The 25546-nt window shown below is 41.2% G+C and overlaps 1 protein-coding gene across 2 annotated transcripts; it reads right to left on the minus strand.

Annotated features, from left to right (window-relative positions):
- Positions 1–2223: 2223 nt before the first annotated feature.
- On the minus strand, positions 2224–25535 carry cpt1ab (carnitine palmitoyltransferase 1Ab (liver)). 2 transcript variants are annotated; one of them, XM_030426203.1, is made up of 20 exons: positions 25412–25535; positions 19625–19807; positions 15976–16140; positions 15398–15540; positions 14253–14424; positions 13610–13711; positions 13155–13292; positions 12962–13039; positions 11619–11726; positions 9673–9757; positions 7725–7920; positions 6940–7128; positions 6731–6836; positions 6463–6579; positions 5717–5881; positions 5181–5312; positions 4925–5077; positions 4656–4769; positions 4377–4469; positions 2224–4286 (listed from the first exon to the last, which is right to left on the minus strand). In XM_030426203.1, the coding sequence occupies exons 3-20, from the start codon at positions 16114–16116 to the stop codon at positions 4203–4205; spliced, it is 2316 nt and encodes a 771-aa protein (XP_030282063.1). In that variant the 5' UTR covers positions 16117–16140; positions 19625–19807; positions 25412–25535; the 3' UTR covers positions 2224–4202. The 2 variants fall into 2 exon arrangements, with proteins under 2 accessions (XP_030282063.1, XP_030282061.1); XM_030426201.1 differs by lacking the exon at positions 9673–9757 and adding an exon at positions 10247–10334.
- Positions 25536–25546: the final 11 nt, after the last annotated feature.

Consider the following 25546-nt stretch of genomic DNA (forward strand, 5'->3'; position numbering starts at 1 on the left):
CGACTCCTTCCAAAAAAGCTGCGGTCAAAGACATCCACCCTTAAACTAACATTTAGCAGCAGGACACCGCAGTCCAATTATTTTTTCTCCCCCCTCCCCATTCACTAAATCAAAAATGTAACATTCAACCCAATTAGTTTCGGGGGGCATTACGGAGCCTTATGTAAGTCGCCCGGCAGCGCAGGAAAAACAAATTGTCCTGCCAAAACCCAAATCAAGAATGACACGAATGATCTGCATACGGAAGCTGCGATGACGACAGCGTCACTCTCCACTGTTAACAGCTACCGGTGATTACCGCCGGGACAAAATGGGAACATCCCCGCTCCGGCGTGAATGATTAGCTTATAAAACAGGATAGGCGACGTTGGCTCTCCCACCCTCCCTCCCTCTTGTCTTTGAGGGTGCTGTGGAGCAAGTGGCACATGAATTAAACTGGTGACAAGCAGAGGCCGCAGATCTCTCCCAAAGTCTACTTTTAGAAAGTGCAAGTCAAGGTTTTAGGTTTCAGCGTCTAGCTCCTGAGTGAATGGGTTTTCCAGCTTGCCAATTAGGCGTACAATCTAAAGGCCTGTTGTCCAGAAGCCAGCCGGCTGAAGTCTTTTTGGTTAAAGCCGTATGGATTTCTCATAGTTTGCCCGCACGTCTCGGGGGCTTTTTGTGTATTTGAATAAAGAAGATACTGCCGTGGAGATAAAACTGTCTGAATGCACAAAAGCCAGGAAACACTTCATGATTTCTGATAAATGACATTAAAAATAAAGATAGACAAAGGTCTGGCTTTGAACGTGATTTTTTTTTTCCCCTTATGCAGCCACATTGCAGGTTCCCAGAGAAGATGAGGAGAAAGCAGACCTCAGGAATGCAGTCTTGAAATGTTAGCCTGCTATCGGAAGCCCGGGGAAGGGTGAAATCGGGGCGGGTGCACCATTGTGGAGGTGTGTGTGTGTGTGTGTGTGTGTGTGAAAAAGACGAAGGCTGTGCACAAGTGGTGGGCAGCAGCGAGAGGGAAGCTGTCACATGTAATCACTTCCTGCCCCTGCCCTCCCCGGGAATCTGTCGCCTCACGATGCCTTTAAGCGTCTTCCGTTTAATTCAAGTTAATAGGTGAATATACCCGGAGCGGTCCCAGCGGAGGGGACTTATTAATACCCTCAAAGATGGAACTGGCTCCCGGGGTGGCATCCACTTGAGCCCGACCACCTGGCCAGATGGCAGGCAGCAGCTTCCCCTCTGATTAAGTAAACACTGAGCTAAGGAAGGAAAGATCTCATTTTCACACCAGCCCAGTTTCAGGAGGTTTACAGATTGTCAGAGCTAAAAAAAAAAACCTGAGCGCCCAACGTAAACACACGGCGAACCGAACCACGGTGTGCATGACACGACCTTTGTGTGAAGCAGAACATCGGTCATAATACAACCGAGCCAACCACCTGCTGAATGTCTTAATTACAACAGCAACAAACATCAATTAACAAAATGAATGTCATAGCTCTGGAGAGATGACTGCAACTGAAATATCTCAGCCAAAGAACCTTAAACCAAACATTCCCAGAATCATCACGTCTGAATCGTTTGGTCCTGATTATTTCATGCTCACGTTTAAAGACACGACTGCTTTGTTTCAAATATAGAAAGATGATTTTTGGGGAGTGGTTTTTGGAAATCGGGACCTGCAGGCCAAAGTCGGCCCAACATCAGGTTGGATTTGACCCACCGTGGCTAAAAATAATAAAATGGTCTAAGATCAATTAATATGTAATATTTTTTAACATTGTGTACGCACACTCACGTCACCCTCAGGATGAATTGTACTAAGTAAAGTTTTTGTTCCTTTAACATCTCCTTTAGCGCCATCATCAGGTCCAAATTCCATTTATTCAATAAATTTGGTCCATGACACGATGCTTGAATTTTGTGCTCAGTCATTGTTTTGGGATGTTAACATCACAGCCGGACATCTTCAACAGTTCATCTTAGTCCAGTTAACAAATTAAATCCAAATGCATTCTGGAAAACAGCAAATCTTCACATTTAAGAAGCTAAAGCCAGAAAAATTATGTCATTTCTGCTTGCAAACAGGTTGAAATATGAAGTTTTCTCTCAGTGGATTCATCTATTAATTGACTAATCTTTTCATATTCATCCAACATTTGATTGTCCTGGTGTTAAAGTCACCCACGGCATGTAAAGATTGGAAGTAAAAGATGACAAACTCGTGTCTGATACAGCTGTCTGACATTCACTTTATTGTTAAAACTCATTTTGGTATATCAGCTGCTTGTTTTTTTTTACACATCTTTAAATTAAAGGCAAAGATATACAGCTTCATCCTCAAACACCATGCAGCAGTGTAAACATGAGGTCTACCGTGATAAAAAGGTCATACAACTACAACTTACTGGCAAAGTCCGTGACAACAGAGCTGTCATGTCCAAAAGAAAACAAATTAAAATAAAATAAAATGAAATAGAAGGAAGCTTTTTTTGTCAGTTTCACTTCTTGAATCAGCAAAGCCTAACTAGTGTGCATCGATCGCTGCATTCAGCTGGTAAAAATGCATGTTTTGTTTTATGAAGAGGTGAAAACATGGAAAAAAATAAATAATATGAACTGACAACATATACATAATAACAGAAATGCCTTCCTACACATGACGGCCCCTCTTTATCTGCCCTTCCTAAACATTAATCCAGGTGATAAAGATAGTTTCCTACTGTACCGGAGAGACATTAACAACCTGTTAAGCGATTCTGCATCTCATCGACAACTGCAACATGCTGAAACTAACAAACGTTTTTACAATTCATCTTGATCTGACGAAAAAAAAGGCTACCAAGGCAGTCAGGTATCGGTTAGCTAGAACTAAAAATGGACAGTAATGGAGTGCACAACAGAGTACAATTACAGTTAACCCACTCTTTAAAAAAAAGAAAAAAAGAAAAGAAAGTCAGTGTCAGTCAAACACAAGTGAGGTTCACCCCAGACACACACCGTGTCCTGCCGATCGCTTACTTCCACAGCAAACTTCATGTTATCCTACCCGCCATGCTCACCGGGGTCACATGGCGTCGTACTGCAACTCGGTTTCTTCTACTGTTGCACATGTGCACGCCAACATAAGCACTCATCTTCCAACGCTGCAGCCAGCGCTCTCTCCGATACCAAGTTAGTAAAACCTGAGTATGAAAACGATAAAAACACGCACACAAACATGATCTGCCTTCGTCGCTGCTTCAAGAAATCATGGCAGATGAAATGAAACAAATACACCGGCTGTGCACTTTAAAGGCGATGAAGATCCATTGATTAGACGGTGGCAGCGGCACCCTGTCTCCAGTGTTGGTATCCAGAATCACACTGACAGAGAAGCACTTTCCAAAGACGAATATTTGTAACTCTTGTAATAACATATCAACTGTTTTAATCATTCAGGCCTCCGTGGTGGGAGTTAACCAAACACCAGTGAATCACACCTTGTGGTAGTTTAAATAATGAGTCATATGAGGCTCCAGTCCTTCAGCTGAAATGAACGGACATCAAGCAACATGCCATTCATAAAAGATATTTAACATTGAGTTTGCTGCTTCGGGCCACTTAAACATGACTCAGGTTCTGCAATGAAGAAGGAAAAACCTAAAAACAATAAGGATTTTCTACAGTGGAACAAAAACTAGTAAAATATTGCACCATCTCTCAACTTCAAACATGACACAAGTATTGGATGATGCTACTGAACGATCCTTCAGCTGAAATGTCTCTGGCGGTGGTTAACCGGACTTGATCTCACGACTACAGCGGCTCTAATTTCTCCTCCCTTTCTGCCCTTTTTACATTAGTGGGTCACTAAGGCACCGGTGCATACAGTCCTCTGAGTAAAAAGTTTGATCTGTGCACTACCTGTAGCCAATACCCTCTGAATCTCACCTTGCCTATACATACAGTACACATAAGCACTTCACACACATATTGACAGCAACTGTCAGTGCTGGATTACCATGACCTGGATGACTGAGAACCTTCGTCAGCATATTGACAGCAATGTTTTTCCAAATACCTCTCAATCATCCTTATTTCTGGAACATCAATTAACTTAAAAAATAACCCCAAACCCAACATTTTGATTCTGTACAAGCTTCAGGAAGAATATATGTTTTGCAAAACACAACTTCTTGTGTTTATTCCACCCGTGGAGAGGACAATCACTTGGTTTTCTTGTCCAGCTGGAAGAGATCCAGTATGTCCATCATGGCCTGTCTGATGTTGGTGCCAAAGCGGTGGGAGTCCTGGAATAAAGCAAAAAAGTGGTCAAAAGTCTCCTCAGTAGGGGATGGACATAAATAACCTAGAGTGTCTGTAAAAACTAGGCAACTTACGGTTTCTGGGCTTGAGTGTTTGCTGGAGATGTGGAAGTTGATGAGGTTCTCACCGACAATGATGTAAGAGACACCATAACCATCATCAGCCACCTTGAGAAAGAAGAGGACAGAAAAATAAGATTTATTTTTAAACTACATTTTCAAAATTAGTGAATTTGCATCATGAGTTATTATTACACATTTAAAGATGTACAAACACAGTTGCAAGAACACTGCACAACCGCCTTATCTTTATCGTTAAAAATCATTGTTTAAGCTTTAAGATGGTTTACTTACTGGACCAAATCCACCTCCAGAGGACACGTACTCAGGGTGTTTGACCAAGTCAAACAGCTCAAGCTGCTGGAGAGGAGTCTGACTTGTGGACAGCCTCCACGGCTCAGACAAGACCTAAACATAAAAAGTAACAGCCAGTATTATTAGATACTCCATGAAAAGTTACTGGGGGAAGGAAAGAAAGTTCTGCTCATGCACTTTTTGTTGTTCATTAGGGGGAATAAACTTTCAGAGCAGAAATCCCAACAAACTGTAACAACACCTCATACCTCCTTGAGGAAGGCTGAGTCCTCTCCCAGGTATTTGGACACCACGTAGAGACAGAAGAGATGCCGATCGATGCCCTGTCCTGTCATTGCCAGGCGGTACATATTCTGATGCTTATCTGCTGCCTGTTTGAGCAACTTGAGACGCTCTTCCGTCTGAGTGGACAGAGAGAGAGAAACAACCGAAAACATGACAAAGTGTCATTAAGAGCAGCACTGTAATCGGAGGTGCGGTGCGTTGCTGTTGTTAAGCCCTTACTGTCTCATCTCTGATCATGGAACGAACGAAGGCACAAGTCTCCATCGTGCAGGAGCGCACGGTTTCTGTTCGGCCCTCACGGAACAAACGTGTCATGGAGGCTTCGTATGTCAGGCAGAACTTCCCTTTGTCCTGATGAGAGACAGGATGGATCAGCACCAAACAGAGTCACCACAGGAAGTTCTGTTATAATGGTTAATGAGTCACAGCAGATTTCTTACATGTTGAGAATGAAGATCAGAAATCTAAACTTTGTATTTTCAGATAAACTGCAACATGAACACAAAAATACAGCCTTTAACTAAAGCTGACCAATGTTTTGATGAAATCATTCATCAACAGTCTTCAATCTATGTTGGCTGGCAAGCTGTGACTGCCCTCTGCTGGAATTTAAGAGGAGTGTAACTTGTCTGTATCCATTTTTATAATTAAAAGTAGAGCATGCATAAGACATTACATGGCACATAAATAAATGCTTCAAAGACTTGTTAAGTCATAACATTTTGTTGAGAAACCAGAGAGATGTTGGGACTTACCCTGTAGTGGGCCAGCTGCAGGGCGATCTGGATGAAGGCATCAGGACTGGTGCGGCACTTCTTAATCAGACCCTTGCCAAAGTCATTGAAGGGGATGATGTGGGAGTCCACATCGTCAGCCAGGGACTCAGCCACTTTCAGAGAGCTGTGGATGACTTCCTGGCACTAAAAGAACAGACAGAGTCATTACAGACTGAACCGATGACAGCATATTTTATGTCTAATATTTTGACAGCATTCTTATTAAAGAAAGCTCTGATTAATAAAATACTCATTAGTGGCAGTTATTGTACTGTCACATTTAAATATCCAACACCTGTTTCTCTACATCTTTGATTTAGGAAATGAAATAATAACACTGGTGTACGTAGTTCAAGCGACCAGCAGAGGGAGGCCAATTCCTGAATATCACTCCCAGTGTGTAAGACTTTGCAGTGGTCTAATGCTGCCAGTATGAAAAAAAAAACCCTCACACCACACCTGTCCTGCGTCAGAGTTTGGGGGGCATGAAATCTATCTCTACAACTTCTTTTCAAAACTGAAAACTTCAAGCAGTGATTGGCCAACTGCTCTGAGCTGAGTTTAAACGTCTCTCTCTAACTCTCTTTTGCATTATTTACCCATCAATTCTGTCACTGTTGATCTATACAAGTGAGTGCAACACTCTAACGTCTCCCCTCTTTATGATGGTTGTACAACATGTATTACCAAACCGTTTTTTTTAGAAGCACAACCCTGGCCCTTACCTCAGCAGGGATGTCCCACTGCAGCCTCTGAGGTCCTGGCAGGTTGGGGTGGGGCTCCCCGTGGCAGTGACCTTCCTCACTGTATCCCAGTTTAACAGGGTCCATGGCCAGCACATGCTGTAACAAAACAAAGTATTAACATGACATGTCTTCAGTGCTATTGTCTTAGTTCAGACTGGTAAGATAGTTAAATGTATCCAAAAGATAAATTCATAATTAAAACCCGATTTCATGCACAAACTTCATTGGACAGAAACTACAGACGTACCTCCCACAGATGGCCAATGATTGGAGCATCTGCCCAGGAATGCTCTGCGTTCAGTCCCATTGTACCATTCTTGAAAACTATGAGGTTAAAGGATTTGTCGAACCACCTGAATGAAAACAAAGAATAACCAACGTCAGTCAATGTATAAATTAACTTGCGACGCTTGTTATCATCAGAACCAAATTATATATACACGTTATCTGTCCCACCTGTCGTAGCACTTTCCATGAAGCAGTGACTTTGCATAACTGTCCAGGGACTTGACTGGGTTGTTTTCATCGTACCGCTGCTCAGTGTCATCAAGCGTCACACAGAAGGCTGCCTTCTCAATAGCGTCCAGAGCTTGCTTGTTCTTGCCACGGCTAAAGAAGGTTTCACGTGCTTTGGCCCAGGGGGTCCTACAGAATGTCAAAGGCAGACGTGAGACAACGCCTGGAAGGAGTCACTTCTACCAAATACATAAAACTTTCTCCTCTGTGTGAGAAAAGCATCATATGTAGGAAGGAGTTGCATGCATTTTTGTGGTCACTGTCACAAATTTCTACTTTCAAAACACTCACAGACAATCATAGTGCCTGACCAAAACATCTTTCTTTAACAGATAAATAATCAAGTAACATTGAGCCTGACCTACACATTATCTTGGCCCATATTCTGTTCCAGTTTTGGATTATCACAGATGTCAGCATGTTGGTCTGCTGATAATTAAGACATCACAGTTTAGATATGCCACAGATGTGTTTGAGGTCATTTAGAAACAGTGCTGCCATCATATCATTTGTCCACTGTGTTTATTTTTCTAACTGCAAAATGTCCCGTTAAGTAAATCACTTTATACTTTTTATTCAGTTTTTGAAAACTGAAGATCACATGATATAATATCTGAATTTTTAATAACTTATGAAATTTGGATATCTGTATTCTATTGGTATGTATTCAGTGTAACAGCGGCCTCATCGATACCAGCTGCAGCTTGCTCTCTAACGCCACCCACCTTTCTCCTGCAGTGAGCGCAGCTAGTTTCTCCTCTCCTGGCAAGGGCTCCGACTTGTCTGCCAAAATCCTCTCCATCTGCTGCTCTATCTCCCGTGGCAACAGCAGCCGCCCGTCATAAAACATCCACACCTTGAAAAAGCGTCCCTTATGGAACACGGTTATGTGTTTGCTCTCGTTCATGTGCTGCAGGGTGTCTGGGAGGGAAGGATCAATGGTAAAGAGACAAAGAAAAACAGAAAAAAAGAAGAAGAAAGAAACGGAGAAGCGTTTGGGGAGATTAGCTGTGTGAGCTTCAGTTTATAAATGTTAATGATTAAAGCTTTATATAAAAAAGTGAAAAAGAAGGCAGCAGGTCGAAAGAATGAAGTGTGGATATGACAGCATTTAAATCCTGGGAACAATAGAAGTTATTAGTAACCAGTTCTTGGTCCCAGGAGTAAAATGGGGTGATATCCACAACATCCAGGGGAGGTTCTTTTATTTTTCTTGTGAACATCCTTCTTCTTACTGAGTTATATTCATTTAAAGTGGAAAAAAAATATCTGAATTCAAAGTGATGCTATTCGATGGGAGGGACTATCCAGTTCAAAAACTAAAGCAGCTTGAAATGGGAGTGCAGGAAGTGAGATGAAAAGGGAAAGTAATTTTGGAACAGGGCGGTGGTTTGGAGTACAATGAACTGTGGCGATGTTTGTTTGAACATCACTGTGCAACAACCAAGAGAAACCAAATCATAAACATTATCTGCCTCTTTGATGCAAAGTTATGACATTGTGTTGGTGATGCTGAGTGTTCAAACAAGCATTGCCCTTGTTACAGGCAAGACAAAGGAGAGGATGCTAGGAACAACCCCGAGAACAACAACAACCTCACATCCAGGTAATACTTAGCCTCCCGTGTTTCCCCTTACACCTCCAGCCACTCATAGCCCATTGTTTAAGTGAACTTTTTAAAAATTTCACAAAGAAATACTTTTTTATTTAACATTATTAACACTACTTACTTTAAACAAACCATGTAACGCCATTGTTTAGGCCACATTAGACATTAACACTGCTGTCTTAAATATCACACCTCCTTTGCTTGCATAATGCAAACAACTGTAGCATTATGCTGCCATTGATTCTTTAAAAAAAATTAAAATAGGCAGCATGAATGAATTACTTGTTGCGTGCATTTCGGAATCAACAAAAAGTGCTAATTAATCCAGTTACATTATTCATAATTAGCTTTTGTCCTCGCAGCCAGACAGTTTAAATCAGTCTATCAGGGCCCCAAATATCTAATGACTTATGAAATTCGATGAAATCTCAGCTCAGAGTCTCTGCCCTGAGGCTTCGAGCAATGGGCTTTTATACTGAACCGGTCCTTGTCTTGTTATATCGTGCATTAGTCGTCCTTTCCACATTAATCAAGAATGTAACATATCAGGTCAGCTCTTTTGTGACTGAACAATTGCACTTAATCCTTAAGTTTAACAAAGTAAAACAGCAGAATGGCTGCCTGCCCTCTCAGAGGTCATTTGTTATTTTTAGATGCATGCCAAAGAGCACCACTCAGGAGATAAGGTGATAGTAGCTTTTAAAAGTTTTAGAACTTTATGGAACACATTCTGAACTGTATGTGAAATAATACACATCAATGAACTTCATAAATAGTTATATATTCATTTTTGTACGTTTGCATATCTCCTTATGTATTCAGGCATGTCACTGTTTGATATTTTCATGTCTAATCTTAACACTATCACAGTTTTGCATTCTCAAACTCAAAACATTAGATTTGAGTCACATGCAAATTAGTCCTTGGATGTGCACAGAACAGCACACATGCATTATTAATCCATGGAGGTCAGATAAGTTTAAATTCAAACAAATGGACAAAATGCCCCAAGGAAAAGTACAGCAGGAGTAGTGTGGAGGAGGCGGCACTGCTAAAGACTCTACCTGTGTCTACACCTGGGACACGACTGGAGTTGAACATATGCTCGTATTGGGCTGAGCACATGGGAATAGTGTGTAGGAGCATGAGCTGAAACGCAAAAGGGGAGAGTCAAACACAGAGAGATGACAAACTAATTCACTAAAATCCCCAGAGAGCAGCAGTAGACAGACACCTACAAGGACAGGAGCATGGATGAAGTACAGAGGGAGTGATGTGGATTGGTATGGTAAGCAGTTTTAAGGAGCAGAGGGGACGTCAGGAGGCTGCCAGGGAGAGAGAAATGAGCAGGATCCAGAAACCAGTGGTCTGCTATCTCACTGCCACCAGCAAAGCCCTGATATTCTCAGTAAGATTGGTACTCAAATGTAGATAGTTTAAGATTTAAGTATGTTTACCTCCCAAATCAATGCCCAAATAATGTTAACAAACGCCAATCAGAGGTAGGATGGATTCAGGGCTGTGCTGTTGAGAGTGAGTCTAGAAGTCAGGGGTTTCCGATTGGCGTTGCCATGGCAATAGCTAGGGTCGTAGGGTACGGGGGTCAGAGGACACGGTGGAGATGTGCCCTCCTCTTACCTGTCTCCAAACCAGGGGCGCGGGTGGTGTTAAACATCCGCTCCCACTGAGCCGAACACAGAGGAACCTTGTTTGCCAGCAAGTATATCTAACGCAGCGTCCAACACAGCGAAGGGACAAAACAGTAGAACAGAGACAACTGAATGTGAGTGTGTAACAGAGCTAGCACATGCATTGGTGTGTGTAAAAATGTATACAATCAGTCTTTGGCAGAGATAAATGTGTGTTTATGCAACATGTTGTGGAATGTTTGTCAGGACTGTGCAAAGGTAAAAAGAATTTGGACCTAAAAGTAGAGTCAGCGATTCTAATCCAATATACTTTTTTTTCAAAGTCAGCGACTATCTTCTCACCGTCCACTAGCTGCCCTTTCTGTTTGTGTGCTGAAAAAGAAGGTTCTGTAAATGGGAAACTAACAAAGTGACTTGGACTGTCCCATGAAACACTTCTTCAGCCAATCAGCAACAGGGGAACCAGTTGCACTCCAACCTATGTCTGTTCCTTTGTTTCTGCCAGCTACTCTTCCTCTTCTCTTCCATGACAAATGGGGCTACACCACAACAGTATGAAATGTCAATAATATCTGAGATGTTACTTTGCCATCTTGGTTTGAAAATGTTTCACTGTCTTCTTTCCCTGGGAATTCCACGCCTTTGCTGGTGTAACGTCGCTTATTGATGTCGACTACCCTAGGGGGCAGCAGACACACTGGATTTTGCCATATTTCTCTTTTGGTCATCTAGCCCAACTTTTAAAGTTGTTTCCTTGACAATGTGCATCCATGAATTTAGGGAGTAGCACTTATGAAGGAGCACAGAAGGTAGTGGTGTATTTGTTTGGGTGGAATCGCTAACTCCACCAAGGAGTTAAGCATCATGCAGGAAAAGGACAAACAAGGGAGCAGGAATAGATGACACATGCGTGTGTCAGTAGAATCACCAGCATTCATTAAGCCTTAGTCACTAAGCCTTCAGAAAATGCTTGTGATCTCGCTTTGCCAGTAATCAAAGCTGTACTTCTGATATAAAAAGCAAAAAAAGCGTAGTGCATAGCTCATTCCATGGTCAATGTTAGACATAGTGAGCTGAACACATTATCTGGTTTCATCACTGTAAAGTTGTGGATAACACAAACAAGAAAGAGTTGTGAAAGATAAGAAGCTTTCGTTGTAAACTATAAACACAAACTCACTAAGATAACAGTTATGAATCAACAAATCATAAATGAGAAAGTTAAACATTCACAAAAGATTGATGTGATCAAATATGTACTAATGGGTTTATATGACAGCTTGCACAATGGCTGTGGAGTAACCAAAGTTCAAAATCCTTTCAGAAGTGAAAACAAAATGACAGAGGAGCTCCATACTCACAGGTTTGATCTGTGCTCTGTCCAGTTTTCTCCTGTAGAGCATGATAGCATGGATGGCATTACCAGCCCGAGCAGCCTGGATGGAGGTGGGGAACACATACAGGAAGTCCTGGAAAGAAAGAAAACAAATTAAGTAAGATATCAATAATCAGTAACATTTAATCCAACATGTCACACAGCCCTGGAAAACACAAGGTCAGAAGAAGCGACTTGCAAATGGAAAACAGATGATCACACTGAACACAATGTCACCGTGTGATCAACCCATAAATTCTTTGTTGCTAATCCAGGACTGTATGTACACACACGGCACATCACAGTACATGTCCAAGGATGCCAAATGTTGTTCCACTGACCCCATACCAGATCTATCTCCAATGACAGCAGTGTTTTTAGTGATAAGACAGACACTGCCACAGTGCTGGAAGTGCCTGTCCTGAAGCAGTGACAGTCCAGACTACTGTCTCACTCACTTAGACAAAAGATTTGGGAACTATGTTTGTGTCCGAATCTTACAGGCAGTGAGTAGTGGTGCTCACACATTAATATACAGTTTAGCCAGCCAATATACTAAAAGATCTCCAGACTGGAAGACTTTACAGGGACTTTACCAGACTTGTTCTTAAACATCACATTCAAGGACTTTTTAAAAACATTCCAGGCCTAATTCACTTAAATTAGAGGACACAACACAGCTCAGTCTTAGTTACTGTTTCGACACTGAGAATTATTATGATGAAAACTAGAAGGCTTTACAGAAACTCACAGACCATCAAATCACCAATCAAACCACCAATCAAAAAGAGACAGAGTCTTAATGGTGTGAACACTTCTCAGTCGTGCTGCTGTGTTACAGTGAGGTCAGGAAAGTGCAGGAGACTTGCATGCAGACAACAGAACATGAATGATTTACTAATATTAAGTAAAAAATAACAACAAGAACTTCCTCATGAAGAAAGTTGAGAAGACTTTAGGAAGTTCACTTGTATGAGGAAATTATAGCTGCTCGGTCGCAATATGAATTTTTTGTTACGGATACAATCCTTTTTCAGCATGTGCACAGCAATAGTTCACAATCTAGTCTTAGACGTTGTGTTTGGCTGCTCAAGAACTCATGCTACTGTGTGTCACTTAACATATCATATATCAAACACACCGCAGTTTATGTGCCACACAGTTTACTCTGGAGCTCTGGTGACACATTTCTTTTAAGATTACATATTAACAGTTAATAATTAAAAAGGTAATCAATTACAACTTAAATGGAAAAGATTATTGCTTATCTTTAAACAAAGGTTGAGCCATTGTCTGCAAACAGATCAGGCAGTCAGGTAGACATCTTACCATGGCATAATAGTTGCTGTTGACCATGATGGGCCCCCGGCCTCTGAGGTAGATGTATTCCTCCCACCAGTCACTGACCTGTGCGATATGAAGAGAAGGAGAGGTGAAAGGAGCAGAGGGTGACACTATTAGTCCAAATCTGTGACAAAGGAGCAGACAGGAGGGAAAAGGAGAGGAATTCGTTCTAACTCACATAGTTGGAGGCCCACCAGGACTTGAGTTTGAGGTACCACTGCAGTCTGGGTCCCAGGTTCTTCTCAAAGTCTTTAGCCAAGCCCTTCATTCGTTCATACCGCTCATCATCCATCAGTGGGCGCACTGACTCCAGGTACTGTCAACACAAAGTAATGCATAGTCACAAAGAGTGACGCAAAGGGTCATCGGTTTTAAACAAGGGGGGGATTAGATAGGCTAGAGAAACCAGTTATCTATTCTTTCTCCCCTGAAAGATAATGACAGGCAGGCAGGCAGGAAGCCTGCTGTCGTGGCTTTGTATTGGGAAATACGGTCAAGAGACAGAAGATGACCCTGAGGAAACTGAGCCAAACGAAAACCTGCACTCCATTTTGTTTGTACTGCTTATTCAACTGGCTGGATTTGAAACTCTTTTATGAGTCTCACTGAAATGACATGAGAGGTTTAAATTACCCTTCTGCAGGTGTCCTTGACACTGGGGACAGGCAGACGTGGCAGAGAGTTCTGGAAACTGTAGAGCATCGGCTTCCGGCCAGAGAACACCTTCACTAATACCTGGAGATGCAGAATAGACAAGGGAGAGGAAGGGCGGCAAAAATGAATTTGAGGTTCGCATTTCACCTGGAGACCTGAGCTTTGGCAGACAAAGTGGATACAGCCTACCGGTGTGTTAAACTTACAGGAGTAGCATGCACGTCACACAAGAATTGTTTGGTAAGTAAGAAAATGGAAAAAATGAAAAAGTCAATGAATGTATTACAGCAATGCACAGTAATTCAATTCATTTACATCAGATTTAATTAGCAAGTGAAACAAGTGCATCAGTACATAAATCATATATCCAAACTTAAGTGCAGTTCAACACTGTACTGCATGAAAAGTTAACTCTTTAAATTAGAATATCAAATATATTAATTGTTTGTTTCAACTCTCGTCTCTCGTACATCTGGCTCCCATGAGTTCTGACCATGTCCTCCATGTGCTATGGAAAAAATTAATGCATTCTTGACTTGTGTGGAAAAGAATCGCACAAGAACATTCCTGTATGACTCTGCTCTAAAGTGAATTAAACAGAAGAGCACATTCATTGTCTCACCATCCACACACGAGTAGACCAGGACACAGAGCCATGGCGTGCACGCATCCAGCCATGCCACGACAACAGGCCCTTTAGGACATTCCTCATAATCATGATTATGGTGACCCACAGGCCCGTGCCCACCAGAACTCCTCCGACTATCTTCTGGCTGTCTGTAGACATGTATTGACTGTGGACAGAGACAAAGAGAGAAGGAAAGATGGAGACAGTTAATTTCATGTAGCAGCTGCCAGACTCCCAAAGTCAACAGAGTCACATTTAATTATGACTGATAACAATGCATGCAATATAGCTTGACAGGACAGACACACACACAAATCCTAGCCTGTGCATTTAATTAACTTAAGAACTGACATGGCTTTCCTTCAAAATGTGTCAAACAGGAGCTCTATCCTTACACAAAATATGCATTTGACATTTGTGGAGGTAATAACCTATAACTGACTAACGACACTGTCATAAATACTGTCCTCGACTTAAGGGAACATCCCCAGTACTGTTGATAACAGAGGCATAAAAACCTTTACATCTATGGCGGGAAGCGTTTGTATTATATCACTGAACATGATCAACATTGTTATTAAAATATAAAGAGGAGGTGTGGTGGAGAGTTGGAGGAAAAAGTTAAGTCAGAATGAGGCAGAACTTAATTCAAACTGTAACTACACCTGGAGCTGCCACTTAAGGAGGCAAAGAGAAACATGTTTTCTCGTAAATACTTCAGACATGTACATGACTGCCTAAAGGTCATACAAGCGGGTAGACATCAGGTCAGATGCATTCCACCTCCACCACTATGCATTTGTCAAGATGGGGCATTTTTGCACGCAAGTTCTTTTTTGGTTTTCTTTTTTAGTCTGGGTTAATAACTTCTTCCATGCCTTCTACCTTTTCTAGCCAAAGTCCTCCTCCAGAAACAGGCCAATCAGCATTATGTTAGTTCAGTGCCTGCCTCTCTACCACAGTGCCCGAGTGTAAACAAATTAATATGGTGGTCATAAGAAAATGTGCAAACAGCTCTTCTGTGTTCCATATTGTTTTAGAAGGACATTAATGGAGGGATTTTGAAGGTTTGAATGTGCGCTTACAGAAAAACAACCAAACATACATGCTCACACTGTGCCATACTCCTGTGGCCTTACCTGATGGGTATGTGTTGGCCCAGTTTGGCAATCAACCCAAGAGAGGGGTCCAACTGATGATATTTATTGTAGGACATGTAGGACACAACCACTACCATGAACCCACCAGGGCTTCCAGGGTACACACCAGTCATTACCCCATTCTGTGCAAAGGTAAACCAAACGCAGGGTTAGAAAGGTTATCCGACTCACCAAGAGCAAATAATCTGAAAAGACTGAAATAAAGTTCATAAAATTGCAATACAATGATTTGGTTACTACCGACATCTGTAAAATATTATAAATTATAGAAATCCAGAGAAAATTAGGAATGAGTGAAAATGCCAGCAGGTCTCTGGGTTTGAGTGACTCCGTATGAACTTTTTGTAAACAGACAACTAGGCCAAAGGCTACGAACACAAAGAACAAACAGGAAGGTTACTGTAACTGTTGACTCATTGTGTTAGAGAGAGTGACCTTCCAGTGTGATATAGTACACAACACCGTTACAGTAACTTTGTCAGCGGTCAGCATATATCCCCTCATACTATGCAGAAGCCATTTGGACTTTACCCTCCCATGTGTCTAACACTTCTCACCTTGAAGCGAATGAACCTTTTCTTCCAGGAGTGGAGGCCAGAGAGGTAGATCTGGCGTAGGGCCTCGTGGCACAGCTGGAGGTCAATGCCATCAGGGGTGACGGTGAACTGAAAGGCCACCGCCTGGTGAGCTTCTGCCATGGTGGCTACAACAGTATAGGGTCACTGAGGACAAGAAAAGATGATCAAGTTAGTGGACGTTGCAAGAGAGTTCATATCACGCATCACATAACATGACTTCAAGAGTGATCAGATCACAGCAACAATGAAAAATAACCACATCTTGTAGGCTGTAACAAATTGTTGTCAGGCATATATCAAAACAACTTTTATTATTCCTCCAAAACACTGCAGGCTTACCTCATTTACAAGGTTAACTGAGTAAACACTGAGTTAGATGAATGACCACATTCTTACCAAAAAGCACAGGACATATGTTCAGAGGCAAAACTGTGACAGAGCTAAACCATGATAACATATGCGCTAGATGAGCAGCTGCTTCGAATTACTCTACAGTACAACCCTCATCGTGCTGCCATTACTGTAGTTTTGTGTACCCTTTCTTAGTTATTATAGCTCAACTCCATGTTTTAGATGGCTTGACTTTCATGCTGCCTCAGATCTAAGGATAGTGGTTATTTTTAAGACTAGCCAAAGACACAACTGTAGCCAAATCATTTGACTCTGTCTCAGAGAACTACTAGTGTCTGCCGTTTGTGCCCTTTCTAAAAAAGTGTCATGTGAGCTGGCACCAACATCTATGGTTCTTTATTAAAACTAAACTTCAGATATCAGAGTACAAAGCTTGCATCCCAAACTGACATGTTGTTATGTCCTACATAAGAAATGCTTAGCAACAATGATTATTAACTATTGGCATTTAATGATTAATGGTATGTCATACAAAAAAACAGCTTGACAGGCATGTTTTGTGTGTAGTTACTAGCTACTGGTATGCTACAGGTGTGGCATCCTTTACTACAAGGGAACTTTTAATCAGAGGTTGTTAGTGAGTAAAGAGGAAAAGAGATCGTGGAGATAAAGGAAAGCTTGGTGGAAAGTGATATCTTCCCCCACGCTGGGTAGTGGAAGAGCTCTTGTTACAAAATCTTGTCTTCAAGGGAATAATGTTTGATCAAAGGAGAGTCGGGTCTAAAGCTCATATTTTGGCACGTGGTGACTGATGCTTACCTCACCTGGTTTCTAAGACCGCAGACTTCTTGTTTACCCCATCCCCTGTAATTTGGCAAACAACAAGTCTACTAATCTTGAGATTTCTCCATGGTCTTAGAGGCTTCATTTTAAATTACATTAGTTAAGCCGTTATTTCACCATCACCAGACTAGCAGTAATTTGAGCTGCAGACCACCACCTGGATAATGAAACTCTAGCTGTGGCATTTTGAAGGAGCTGCTGCCGCCACACTAACATACACATAATGTATCAATCTGAAATAACTCGGAGAGTCTAAAGCTGCATGTTGCTTGCACAGATCGTAAGGCTAATTATGTTAAAGAGTTCATGTTATGTTAACTTTCCGGTGCATACTTTTATTTAGGGCTCCTAGTAGAGTACATTTACATACTTTAATTTTCAAAACACACATTATTTTTCTCATACAGTGTATTGCTACAGCATGCTTTTTCAAACTGTGTCATGAACACTCTATTTTAGCAATGAAGTGAGATGTCCCACCTCTGTTCAATCTAGGCAGGATGAAGCCAATCAAAGGCAGAGTAGGCTGGGTGAGGCCCAGGTAGTGGGATCTAAAATAACATTGTTAACTGACTGGAGTTTATATATTCTATATATATATATATATTTTGTAATGCCTTTTACATAGTGACTCACATAAGTCACAGGAAGTAAAGGCTTGACTCCAAACTAGGCGTTTCTGGCAGTGCAGGAGTGTTTTCTGTGGGAGAGAGTAACTCCCTTTGGGTTTTTTCACTTTGCAGACTTTTTACACAAAAATACTACATAACTGAACAATAAAGGAAAAGCAAAACCCCCAAAACCATAATATGACCTCCTTTTAGCTTGGCATCCCATGGTAATACTTTGCTGTATACAGATTTCACTAGCTCTCTTTTCTCTACAACTACAGGAAGCTACTCTGCTTGGTCTCTGAAAAGCAATGCCTTTCTCTTTGCAGGGTCCATTTTTTATTTCATTCAACAGGAACACTCTGGAAGCAGGACACGTCGTTTCTACGTTTCCAGTCCTCGGAAGGAGCATCCACAGAGCAGCATTTCAGCAGCCAGTCCCCTCCCCCCAGCTACTTTCCCACATCACATGATCCACCCTGTGCTGCAGAAACTAGGGGAAAGGTCGCAATGCTATGCCGCTTAGATACCGGTCAAAACTAGCAACATAGTCCTTACCAACCTTCGTATGTCGGCATGCTTATTCAGCTGCGGGTGCAATGAAGCCACCGAAAACATAACGTTTGTTTTGGATGTCGTATAATCGGCCAGATTCCGTTTTCTATATTTTAAAGCATATGCACACCACTGTCGTTACGTTCATCAATCATGCCAACCACCCCCACCTCTCGTGAACTTAACGTTGCGTTTTCTGTATATTATCAAAATGACCGCAAACGCCACATCATCCATCACAGAAAGCCTTTTTCATTCGTCATTACTAAACACCACAACATCAGGCGCAAAGTCACTCTACACAAATGTAGGCTACATGGCTTTTTAAAAAAATATTAGTCTCCTGCCCACGTGGTCTGTGGGAAATGGGGTCACTAGTGTGCAACCCACCCCCCCTGGTGTGGATCACCTATATGTTATTTATTTATGAAAATAATCAGCACTTTCAGCCACGTCTAAATGAACAGGTGCATGTTTGTGATGCCCCTTCAGAAGAGGACACCATGACAAACCAGCTTTTACTGACCTTCACTGGCAGGTGACATTTACATGCACACATCTACCTTTCAAAATGTCTCTTTAGCTGCTGTCACATATCACAGGCCACTGCCAGGTCCACACATACTACCTTTAATTATTACTGAATTATGTCACTGTGAACGTATTGTATCAGAGCTGCCAGGTTGGTCGTCCATGGATGACCTTTACCTGGACTTTTGCCTACATTCATGTTATCAACAACCAGTCAGGAGTGCCAGCCAGGCTCGTTCACCACAAGATCACAACACAGCAAAGTGAACAGGTTAAATGTTTTAAACAGGTAGTCAGTGGAGGCCTCTTTAACACACACATATATATATTTTACCACCAAACCAAGAGTATCTATGGTTATGAATCAACAGTCCGCCCCCCATGATTAAGTTTCGACTTTCACAAGTCATATTTCATCTGTGAAACTTAATTTCTGACAGCTACAAGGCCACACGAGCCTCGCGAAAATGTCAACGCAAAGGTATAAAAATCTACTGTACGCTACGTCATGTAAACACCGCACAGCTCTGCGCTGTACGTCGACAAGGAAATGCAACAAACTGACATTAACTGCGCACAGATCGCGACAGTTCTCATCTGCTTTCTGCCCAGGTTGTTGTTGTTTTCTTCTTTTTTCAAACCCCCTGCAGTTACATTTGCACAGCTACTTCCAAACCCGCAGACAGAGTAAACACTAAACTGAAACACGCTCTGAAAGAAGGAGCTTTATTACTCACCAACCCTTCGGATCAGTCTGAGACGGCAGAGCTTTCCGATCTGACGAGGATGTGACACGGCTCGGCTGTCGGCGGGGACTGCTATACTCACTGCATGAATGGGAGCACAGACGTGTAGACAAAGCCTGCCCCTTTTGGTGGCATACTGAACACGTCCTGGTAATAACAGCGCCCTCCAGAGGTCTGTTGAGCCATAAAGAGGGTTGTTTGAGGTCAGCAGGTGAAGTGGTGATGCTGAAAATGGCTTCACAGACAGTCTGTACCCAGAACTCCATGTACCCAGTTATACAGGGGATGGAGACAATCTGTACAATATAAGGAAGTTCAATGGGAGTGGACATTATGGATAAAATCCTCCTTTATCATGGTATATAGTATTTTTTTAACCACGGTATGGTATATACCAAAAAAGTAGACACAGTCCAGCCACATACTAGGTTATAGGGGCTTAATGATCCACTGATCTAGAATAATAATCGATTCAATGATTAACAATACAACAGCATCACTGCAAAGTGAAAACATCAATTCATATCACTACCATCGTTAAGATATGCCTCTATTTTGATATTCCCATGGCACGTCCGTGTCACCGTTTCTGTCCACGTGCAACTCCTTTCTAAACAGTGCTTTGTTGTTAGGAAACAGAAGAGTCTGGAACCACTGATAAAATAATATTTCCACTGAAGAGTTCAGTAATAAAATTGTTAAATCCTAATTTAGTTTCTTTTTGTGAGTTGTGAGTTTGTGAGACATAGTCAATCAAAAAGTGCAACATCCAAATCACACAATGCTTATTTTAATGAAAGTAAAATGTGTGACTGAACAGCTTTATAATGAAGTACTTGAGTGCTGCAGAGATGACCCCAGACTGCAAAACTTGTTCTCCAGATGTAAGAAAACATGTCTGATTTGTGCAGAGACCAACAATTGATACATCATCATGATTTTAATCATTTGTCATTTATCATTTAATTGATCACTCAGCTTGTGTGTTAAGTTTACTGGAAACATTTTGTATCACTGACAACAAATTTGATATACTGCAATGCTTAGTAACACCATTATAAGACAGTATAAACAAAAACAACATATTTTTAACAAAGGCAGTATTTTCTGCATGCTAATTAACATTAAACATTTAACATATTGCTTTTTTATTGTGTATATATTGTTCATATTTAATATCTCCACCATCTCACCAATAGAGCATGCCAACTGAAAATAAAGCAACGTTGGATATACTGTCGTTAAGTTAAAAATGTAGCCTAATAAAGATGAGTGCCCCTGACTAGAATTGGGCTTAGAATTGGAATTTTATATGTAAATCATTTGATTACCTAAAAACAGTATAAACATGCAGGAAAAACAACTTGTTGGCAATCCTACTTTAAATGTCAGACCTTACTAGTCAGGTATTTTCACGTGTGGCTTATTAGACCTTTATTATCTCATAGCAGCACAGGTGTTGCTAATGAGCGGCTTTCCAACAAACCAGTATGTTCAGTGCTCCTGAACTGACATACCTATCCCTCCATCTTAAATTTTAACAATTAGCCTACTTCCCCTTCTTCTGCCAGAGGCACACATTAGTCTGCTGAGGGTGTGGTTGGAGAAGGCAAACAGTCATTTCAAAACCAGTGGAAAAAACTACGCAAGACTAAATAAACCTTGGACACAGGGTGGCACTGTTGCTCACTCTAGCAGCTCATTGGACAATCTTCATGCATAGGCAGTGGTTGAAATTACAGATTTAAATATTGTATTAAACTTAACTGTAGTCTGTGGTTTGTTATGTGACTTAATAAAAAGCCAACAAAACCAGTTCTTGCAGTTGTCCCTCTTTAAGTTACACTGTTGCCCCGACCTGTATTTATTACGGTGACACATAACTGCAGTGTGGTGGTGGTGTTGTCAGAAGGAGACATGTAAAAGTGCACTACTGTAAAAACCAAGTGACCAGGAGGAGTGTGATAATACATTTATGCAGTCAGGATATATTTTCAACTACTAATTGGCAGCAAAGTTGTAATACTACCCCTTTTCATTTTAAGGATTTTCTATGTGTATCTGCCCCTGAAGATGCCCCCTTTTTTATTTCTCACGCCTGAACGTAAAAGTGTGAGACCTTGCCATGATAATCACAACACAATCATCAAAAGTTATTGCCTTTTTCTAAATTCCACACATTTTCCCTCCTTTTTAAAACCTGGTACCTGTATTACCCCCAATGCAACTTAAAAACTGTGTGACATCACTGGAGTTTATCAGATTGCAAGCAGCTTCCTCTTGTGCCACAAACGGCTCTGTTAGCTGCACACCTCAAGACTTGTTAAAACACATAATGTGTAAAAATTGGCAGAGTTAAAGTAAGAAAAGTTAGGAAAAAGTAATGAGCGCTTTGTTTTACAGAAATGTATGTTGTACTTGTTTATCCCCCAGGTGTGGGAGCAACTGAGACAAAGATATTCAGGTTCAATAACGACACATTACACACAATAATAGATAATGTGTTAAATATATATATAACATGTGTTTATTTATTAATTTATAACCAAACATGTTCTGAATAATATAATTTAATTCACCACACTTTATCTTATGTATTATAGCTTATATATTGATTTATTATGTATTCTATAAACATGTACTACTCCTATAATTAAATATGTATGTTATAATAATTGAAGCAAGTATTATCCAGCATCCACTTGACCCTCACCATATATATATATATATATATACACTACTCACAATAAGTTAGGGATATTGTGAGAGACTCAGTGGATTTCATACATACGGTGTTTGTTTCACTTCAGAGAGTTTTGGGATAGGGAGGCAAGTGTATTGGGGTGATAGACACACCTCATTTTGTGTTTTCCACGTAATGGTCTCACTGTGTACAGTGTGCCTTACATATTGGGGCCAATACTAAAAAACTAAAAGACAACCCTTTTCAATGTGGCATCAATTTCCACATTCTGTGGGTATAAAAAGCTGGTATTGTCAGTAAGTCATTCCAAGTTCATCATTCAAACAGCCATGAACACACGACGTCACTTAACGGACGAGCAGCGCCACCTGGCCATAGCGCGCCTTCGGGTCGGTGGCAGGCAGTCAGATGTTGCTCGTGAACTTGGTGTGTCTCAAAGTGTCATCAGCAGACTTGCATCAAGACACAGAACTACTGGCAGAGTTCGTGACAGACCCAGGAGTGGAGCCCCACGAGTGACAGACCGCAACGATGACCACTACCTAAGGACCTATGCACTCAGACATCGTTATGCAACTGCCACACAGCTGCAGGCCCAGTTATGAGATGTGAGGGGTACTAGGGATTCCAGACAAACCATTCGAAACCGACTCCACCGCTTTGGCTTGAATGCCAGTCGACTGTTGCAGGTGACTCCACTGACACCAAGACACCGCCGTGAACGTTTGCAGTGGGCACAAGACCATGTGACCTGGACAATGCAGCAGTGGTCTACCGTCCCGTTCACTGATGAGTGTCGGGTCACCTTGCACAGAAATGACAGTCGTTAGCGTTGCTGGAGAAGGCGAGGTGAGTGATACGCCGAGGTCAACATGGTCCCCAGGGTTCCCTTTGGTGGAGGAGGTGCAACAGTCTGGGCAGGCATCACCAGTCAGCGCAAAACAGATCTGGTTATTGTAGATGGCTCAGTCACTGCACGTTCTTACCTCAGAGACATCATAGAACCCATCATCATCCCCCAATTCCGCCAGCACACCCCCAACTTTCTGTTCATGGATGATAATGCTCCACCACATCGTGCCAGAATTGTCACAGCTCGAGTTCAGGAAGTCGGAGTGCCTCATATGGTATGGCCAGCAATGTCCCCTGACCTGAACCCCATAGAGCACATCTGGGACCAGCTGAAGCAGAGACTGGATGATCGTACCCCACCCCCACGTGACCTGGCAGAACTGCGTGTAGCACATGTGGAGGAGTGGAATGCATTGCCTCAGAACAACATCATGAGGCTAGTGGGGAGCATGAGATGTCGCTGTCATTGCGGCAAATGGTGGAAACACCCGCTACTGACATTGTCAATTTTTGTTATTAGGGGCTATCCTTGTTATTGTCTAAATTTTTGGGGTAATAAATATTAAACTAATGAAAATGGTGTTTCTTCTCATTCATTATTAGTAATATCAAAAGGAACTTTTACTTATTTCATTCAAATTCAGACCAAATAGGAAAAGCACTCATGTAAATAACAATATCCCTAACTTATTGTGAGTAGTGTATATATATATATATAAACACATATTTATATACCCACTTTCCTCTCTGCAAACATAAATAAATAAATACATGAACAACCAATACAATAACCATCATTAATAATAATAATCCCCTAGAGAATTTTGAAGCTGTTCTGCATCCATGTATCTTGTAAAAAATAATGTTATTGTAAAATAATATTATAATTAATTAGTTAATCCAGGGTATATGTAGGAATCCTGAATTACATTTTATACATTATAAGACTTCATTGCCACATTTACTATATACTGATGGTAAAATAGCAAAACTTAACAGTCTTGGTTTGTGGGAACTCCTTATCAATACAACATAATTCATATAGGCAGGGTGGGAACAAAGAACAAGAGAGTGAACTGACTGACTAACCCAATACAAGGTTTATTAGAAAGAAACCATTAGAAACCAGTAGTTGACCCAAACTAAACAGTTGACAAAACTAAAAATGAAATATATTTCTTTGGTGAGCTTCAGGAGGGTCATGCCATGTAGGAAGTGGTGGGAGAAGTATCAGAATATTTTAATCAAGTCAAAGCAGCAATACAACAATGTAAAAGTACTCCAGAACAGGTAAGTCCTGCACTCAAAATCCTACGTAAGTAAAAGTAAAGTCCTATCAGCTGAAACTATTCAAAAAGTATTCTGTAGAAAATTGTCCCAGTGACTGTTATTTTATTAGATAATGTATCATTAGATTATTAATCATCAGTACTGTTGTAGCTGTAATAACTTTATAAACTATTAGGTACCCAGTGGTTCCCATCCTAGGGGTCGGGCCCCTACAAAGGTTCACAAGATAAACCTGAGGGGTGATGATATTATTAATGGGACAGAAAATAAGAAATGTATTATTTGTCTGAAACTTTAGTCAAATCTTGGCTTTTTTGTGAAATATTTCAGTTTTAAGAGCCTCCGATATCTGTTTAAATCAAACAATATGAGGAGTTAGGAGGGGAAATGTCTGGTAACTTCTCATGGTCACGTAATGATTACATTCAGGCAAACCTTACCTATTTGGATAAATATTAATATTGGAAACAAGCTATAAAATGTAATTTATACTGAACCCTAAATTGATTTATTAACCTGTATGCCTTGTGTTTGTGTATGCACCTGTATGCCTTGTGTTTATCCAGCAGAGGGTGCAACATAACAATTTTTGTGAAGGACTCTTCACTCTTCTATTTTGTTTGCAGCAATTTGAACCTTAAAAACTGTTTTGGTGTTTACTAAATTCCTGAATACATGAATAAAATACATAAATGTAACGTTAGTCAGCTACAACAAGCTAGCCTCAGCGTTATTATTAGCCGTTGTTGCTAACCATTCAACGGTTAGTTAACGTTAGTTAATTAGTTAGTTAGTTAGTTGGAGGGATTTGCTATCAGCTAGCAAAACAGTTTCAAAACATACATTTAAGAAGGGAAAACTGGACTCCTTCATTGTTTGAATTTAATAATCTTATTTATAAAACGAAGAAAATCGTTGAATGTGATGCTTACCGTCTTTTAGGTCAGTTCCTGTCCTACAAACAACCGTTATTCAAACTTTCGCTCAGTGTGCGCGTGAGAGGCGCGCCTCCCGCCTCTGCTCGCGCGCGTGCGCGGTACTGTCACTGGTGTGCCGCCTGGCAGACA

The sequence above is a fragment of the Sparus aurata genome, chromosome 8 (assembly GCF_900880675.1).
Source record: "Sparus aurata chromosome 8, fSpaAur1.1, whole genome shotgun sequence".
Taxonomy (NCBI): Eukaryota; Metazoa; Chordata; class Actinopteri; order Spariformes; family Sparidae; genus Sparus; species Sparus aurata.

Bases quoted from the DNA above. Each gene is read 5' to 3' on its own strand.
- cpt1ab (XM_030426201.1), bottom strand. From the start codon at position 16,116: ATGGCAGAAGCTCACCAGGCGGTGGCCTTTCAGTTCACCGTCACCCCT. The intron at 6,837-6,939 runs GTGGGACAGATA...GTTTTCATTCAG, and splicing joins CATGGAAAGTGCTACGACAG to GTGGTTCGACAAATCCTTTA. The intron at 5,078-5,180 runs GTAAGGGCTTAA...CTGTCCACTCAG, and splicing joins CCATGATCAGAGATGAGACA to ACGGAAGAGCGTCTCAAGTT.